At 41.3% G+C, this 5670-nt stretch overlaps 1 protein-coding gene across 3 annotated transcripts in view; it reads left to right on the top strand.

Moving 5' to 3' along the window:
• Positions 1-364: 364 nt before the first annotated feature.
• The window catches only part of ankrd13b (ankyrin repeat domain 13B), a 39192-nt gene continuing 33886 nt past the window's right edge, over positions 365-5670 (top strand). The window contains exons 1-2 of one of the 3 annotated variants that reach the window (XM_042227598.1): positions 365-382; positions 978-1123. In XM_042227598.1, the coding sequence (XP_042083532.1) occupies positions 1016-1123 (108 nt within the window). In that variant the 5' untranslated portion in view covers positions 365-382; positions 978-1015. Of the gene's footprint in view, positions 383-560; positions 876-977; positions 1124-5670 lie in introns of those variants that run through there. The other 2 variants (XM_042227600.1, XM_014339160.2) reach the window with 2 other exon arrangements.

The following is a 5670-nucleotide window of genomic DNA, read 5'->3' as shown; positions in this document are numbered from 1 at the left end:
CACACACACACACACACACACACACACACACACACACACACACCATCCCGACAACTTAGGAAAGGGAGGGACAGGGCGTGATGATAACCTTATATTCTTAAAAGTGAGGTGATTTCTGTAGAATGGGACTTAATCACAATCTAAAATTCATGCTGACAGAAAAATTACTAGATGTTAATCAGATATTGGATATAAGACACACATTGCTCCATTTAAGCAGAAGTATCGCGATCACCCAACCTTCAATGGCTGAGCAGCTTTAGCAGTCAAATGAAACATTAAAGTGCTATTGATTTATTGGATTTATCTGTTTCATTTTTCTGTCGTGTCGACAGGAAAATAATGCAGAATAAGAGTAGAGGAACTGAAAAAAATCAAGAAGGTAGGCTTTCATTTCAACTTTGATGAATTTTGTCTTTTGCTGTCATGTCGTGCGCTCCCCAGCCTTCTCCACAGTACGCCCACACCTCCTTTATAACACTCCTATGCGTTTAAAGTGGGCCTGGTTCACTTTAAACGCATCATTTCGATTTCTTTTTCTTTTTCACAAGGCATGTGTTTTATCAGAGCCCTGACAGCGGATTGGCTGAGTATGCGCCCATTTCATTGCAGCTTGTCAATGCATCTTTCTCAGTCACCACCGGATGGGAGGAGAGGAGGATAGACGCGTTAGAGTAGGCAGGGGAGAAAGAGAGCGAGGAAGAGAAAGCGAGAGGAGGAGGAACGGGTAGATAAGGAATAAAGGTGTAACCCAATCTACTGACACAATCAAGGGAGGGCTTTTCCCCCCTTATCTTTATTTCTAAATGATTTCATGGGGCTTTGGCGTTTATTCTAAGCAGAGCGAGCAGGGAGCCATTCACTGTTTCTGACGCGTAAGGTTGCCCCTACACGCCTTTGGGCATCACCGCCGATGCAGGATGATAGGATTAATTGTATAGCGTAAATCTGTGACAAAGTATTCTTGCGATCCACAGTGAAGAAAGAGGAGGAGGAGGCAAACTATGATCCGAGGATGATTTCTGCTAAGAAAACTCCGGAGAAGAGTCGTTATCCTATCCACTATCTGGTGTGGCACAACAAACACCGACAGCTGGAGAAGGAGCTTGCAAGGAACGAGCAGGTGAGACGGTGAGAGGGGTGGAAAGGCGATCAAACATATTTTTTTCTTTCCATATATAGAGCTATTTTACAGGCGATTATTAGGTATGTCGATCCATAGCTGTAGATAGTGGCGGAGAAGCTGCCATCCACGGACCACCTTATTCAAGAACCTTGCCGGTATTAGCGCAGTTAATTGCTATAGGGTGGAGGGTGACACTTGTGGACCGTATCGTGCCCTCGAGTCTGTGCTATTTTCTTATTGCCATTCATTTTGTAAACCACAGTGTGTCACAACAGGCTATACATGTCAGGTCTGTGCTGCGCATAGGTACCGGAAATACCCAGCCTCCCTGTAATGTAAATATGTATAGGAAGTTGTGTCAGGAGTTTATTCCTGAAAAAAAGGAAAATCAAAGTGAAACCTCATGGGGTTGAAATGTGTGTGTGTGTGTGTGTGTGTGTGTGTGTGTGTGTGTGTGTGTGTGTGTGTGTGTGTGTGTGTTTAAGCAGCTTTATTGTTATCTACTCAAAAGTGTAGGCTCTCCACCTTCCCACCAGCACCTAAACCCTTTGTGAGTGGGTGAGACAATGCAGATACTGTAGCATGTGGGCGAACAGTTGCCAGCGACCACAGTAAATACAGCAATAGAACCATTAAGATACACTATGGTCTCCAAATATGAGACATGCAGTAATGGATGGATATTTGTCACAGCGGTAAAAAGGAAGGGACCAGATAACATGATAAGAATAACACGGTGTGTCATGTGAACAGATGCTTGTGAATTCAAACAAATACAGAGGAGAACTGCTTGCATCTTGCTCAAGCCATCATATTTCTACACGTGTGTGCACACATTTACGCACACTTGCCTACGCATGCACACCCTCACCTTCATGTGGTTATAAAATCATAACCTGGGGAGCCATTTCTTTAGACCAAAAATGGTCAGCTGTCAGTTCACCACAGTTCCCTGCATTTACAGTAACAGATTGTGGGAATGACATGTTACATTTAAATCCTCACCATAATAATAACTATTGCAAAACACATGGCACACCTCGCAGTTAAGAGGCTCTAAGAACAGACCTCTCATAGTCAAGTCAGGGCTAGAGGTGACATAGTTACCGCGTTTCATGCATAGAGGAGATGAAAATGAATCATGTGAGCTCTTGAGGCGGAGGAGACAAAAACTTTTCAAACCCTGGCTGCTGGCTGAGGGCTTAATTAAAACTGGAAGGGCACTCACTCTGAGAAAGCGCTCTTCATTCTTAGTCAATGCACTATCTTGCAATTTTACAGAATCTGCTCCAAAAATGTAACAGGCCGTCAATGCTCCACTTCTTATTATGACGATTATTCAAACTCTACAGAGAAAACATACCTAGCCAAACATGTGCAGTCGAGTAGGTGTTCACTCAAAAACTGGATTAGTTGCTAACCTGGGAGAGTGTCTCATATTTTCAAATGTCAAGATTTATACATTTAAAGCAAAGGTGTGCATCTTCAGTCAGTAGCTACACTTGCGGGGTCTCTTAAACAATGAAAGTGTCAGCGGGCCATTGATTGGTCGGTTTCACACTCAGAAATGTCCTAACAAATATTGAATGGATTGTATTGGATAGACTGCGTTACACTTAAGTGCAGAGCAGTTGTTCATGGTCCCCTGAAGATGAATCTCATTGCATTAAGTATTCCTGCTAACTGGGAAACGCTGGGAAATTTAAGGTGATGCAGTGAGAATCATTACAACAACCCAGTCGCGGGAAGGACTACAAGCATTTTATCCATTTCCTGAAAGAGACACATCTGCCTTTCAAGCATCTCACTGTTGTAATGTATAATAATGGAATTTCTAATGGCCAATGTCAAGCAACACAGGTAGATGCTGACCTGCTCGCACCCTTTTATGAAAGTAGCTCGCTAATGATATACCTCTAGCTTGTAATTATTAACTGTCTTTGCATTACTTCTGTACTTTGTGCGTCCCTCCCTCGTGCCTATAATTCGGCAACAGTAGGCAGCTCGTATAGTTTATACCATATATTATTATTGTATTTATTTTGCCACCATCTAAGTGTGTTAATGAAGTATTAAATATTAACACATTACTTTACTGTAGCTAATATTTCACATTACGGTCAGTAAACAGAAACTTCTGGCCAGGTTTGGTTTACACAGGCTCAATAAATTTGCCCTCATAGCTCCATAGTAATTCATTTTTCAGGAACTCTTGTATCCATAAATATTTTATAATGCAAATTTCTATTCCTCTTCTGCTGTGCATTGGAACCTCCTACTTTTTTTCTTTTTTTCTTTTTAAACTAATCCAACCAGACTGTCTGCTACTTGTTTTTACTGCATTAGAGCAAACAAAGTGCTAAATGTGCAAATGAACTTCAGTAAATAAGCACAGCTGATCATCTTCCAGTTGCAAGTTATTTTTATTGCACTTTATTTCAGTTACAGTACATTGGGCCATGTCTACCAGCTGTCATTATGCACCCTAGGTGTATATGAAATTTAAAACAGTGGTAAGATTACAGTCTGTTTTCTCTCCTTGCTTATATTAGAATATAACTTTAAAGATATTTCCAAGAACATAATGATTTTTTTCCCACATATTCCTTGCATTTTCCCTGCCAGCACCAGGTGTGTTTTCTCAGAGTCTAAAGCTCAACGTGTATGTGGTGACAGGTCGCAAACTACAGCAAAATGTCTCTTCATGTGATTGTATGCTCATGTGGATTATGTTATACAATCCTGCAAACCTTTTCCTCGTTTTATAAACCAATGTCAGCTTTAAGAATTAGCATTATATCCATGAACTCATTTGTGATGCATTACTTGGTATGCTTTATACAAGAACCCAGTTGCAGTACTTGTGTTGCCGCTTAAACTAGGACAGCCTGCATGCAGCAAGCTTGGACTCTCAGCTTCTAGCAGTCACAAACCTGTGAAACACTCAAGCAAGCACATTAGTGATGTTGATCTCAGGTGTCGGGAAGTATTCTAGATAGCTGTGGCACTTCCACGGGAGGGGACAAAACAGGACTTTTAAAATTTTTGTCTTTTTTGCAATAACTGCAGACAGCGATGGAGGTTGAATACTTCAAGTTAACTTTATATTCATTTTTCCCAAACTTCTAAAATCCCTGCCTGAGTAAACTTGAGCCCAAGGTTGCCTAGTCTGTCCGAGACCTACTTGGCCTGCCCTGCTGCTCAAAAGCAGGACACTGTTTGAGATTTATTGGCGTGAACTTTGATTTCCGTGCTCAGATATGGAATATTGCTAAAGTGAAAATCAAGGCCACTAACCTACTTTTGCTCACTGGCCTAGTGTGATAGTTTCCAGCTAGGGCAACCAAATGAGAGGAAACACAGAGGAGGAAACATAAGTGTTTGACCAAAAAAACAAAAAAAAAAGTGTGAATGTAAAGATATAGGTAGTAGGTTAAATCTTGTATGCACTGCACTTTGGAGAGCAGATCTGCTGAAAACCAATTTTATACAGTAACTTTCTCACACTGTAGTAGCGGGCTCTAGCTGCAGTAAGCCACCAGAAATTGCCGGAATGATTGCGGATTTCAAGATTTGTGTGTGTGACATCAGACATATAACAAAAAAATAATATACCTTGGTCAAACATGCATGATAAACCCAATGATTCTTAAGAGGCGTGCTAAAGAATATTAGAGGCATAAGCATATTCCTAGTTCTCATAGTGTCATGTGAGAGGAATTAAAATGATACGGCCCAGATAACAAAGACAGTATTTTGCAGAACAGTGTAATATCACTGACCTCTGCGTTACACCTCAGTAATCTATGATCAGACTTATCATTTCGCCATGTGCATACATCAAATATCCGGCACTGATTCGGTCCACAGTCTTATTTCCTTCCTGTAATGCAGTGACTGGATGGTTTAACATGAAACTCAAGCTGTATTTTTTTTCTTAATTTTTTTTCTTAAATGGACTTTTTGCAAGACTTCCACTATTAGAGTGTAGCATGCATGTACAGGTATCGTTTGTGAGAAGATAACAGGTTAGGTAAGATTGGGAATGGTACAATAAATGCCAGCTGACCATGGATAAAACCACCAATAAAAAGAAGGAGATGGAAAATAAGAAGGAAAAACAAGCAGCGGTGGGTTACAAAAGAAAAAAAGAGAGGATGAGAGATCCTGGGGTGAGATTCTTAGCCGCTTTTTTACCACAGCTTTGAGTTAAGGAGTGCACTAACAGCCGGCTGGGTAACGAGAGGCGGAATTGGAAATCAAGGAGGCAAACACTGACAGTCTGAACCGAGGAGCGGAGGCACAAACAAGGTAATGACAGGAGTGAAGACAGAGAGCAGAGAAGTGAAGAGGAGGTGGGGAGGAAATAATGACAGACTTTGACCATGAGCAGACTCTGTTTGGGTTGTGCAGAAGCGCAGCGTAATTGAAAAAGAACAGGGCCATGTAAGGAGTGATGGTCTATCTTAGGACAAAGCCAGGAAATGACAGAAAGATTTCTCTGTTGCTGTTTCTTGTCTTCTCTGCACCTCTTTGCTCCCCCC

This window comes from Haplochromis burtoni, unplaced genomic scaffold (assembly GCF_018398535.1).
Source record: "Haplochromis burtoni strain Fernald_Lab_line unplaced genomic scaffold, NCSU_Asbu1 Contig_270, whole genome shotgun sequence".
Lineage (NCBI taxonomy): Eukaryota > Metazoa > Chordata > Actinopteri > Cichliformes > Cichlidae > Haplochromis > Haplochromis burtoni.
Note: the sequence above shows the minus strand (reverse complement) of the source record. Positions and strands in the feature narration are given on the sequence as shown.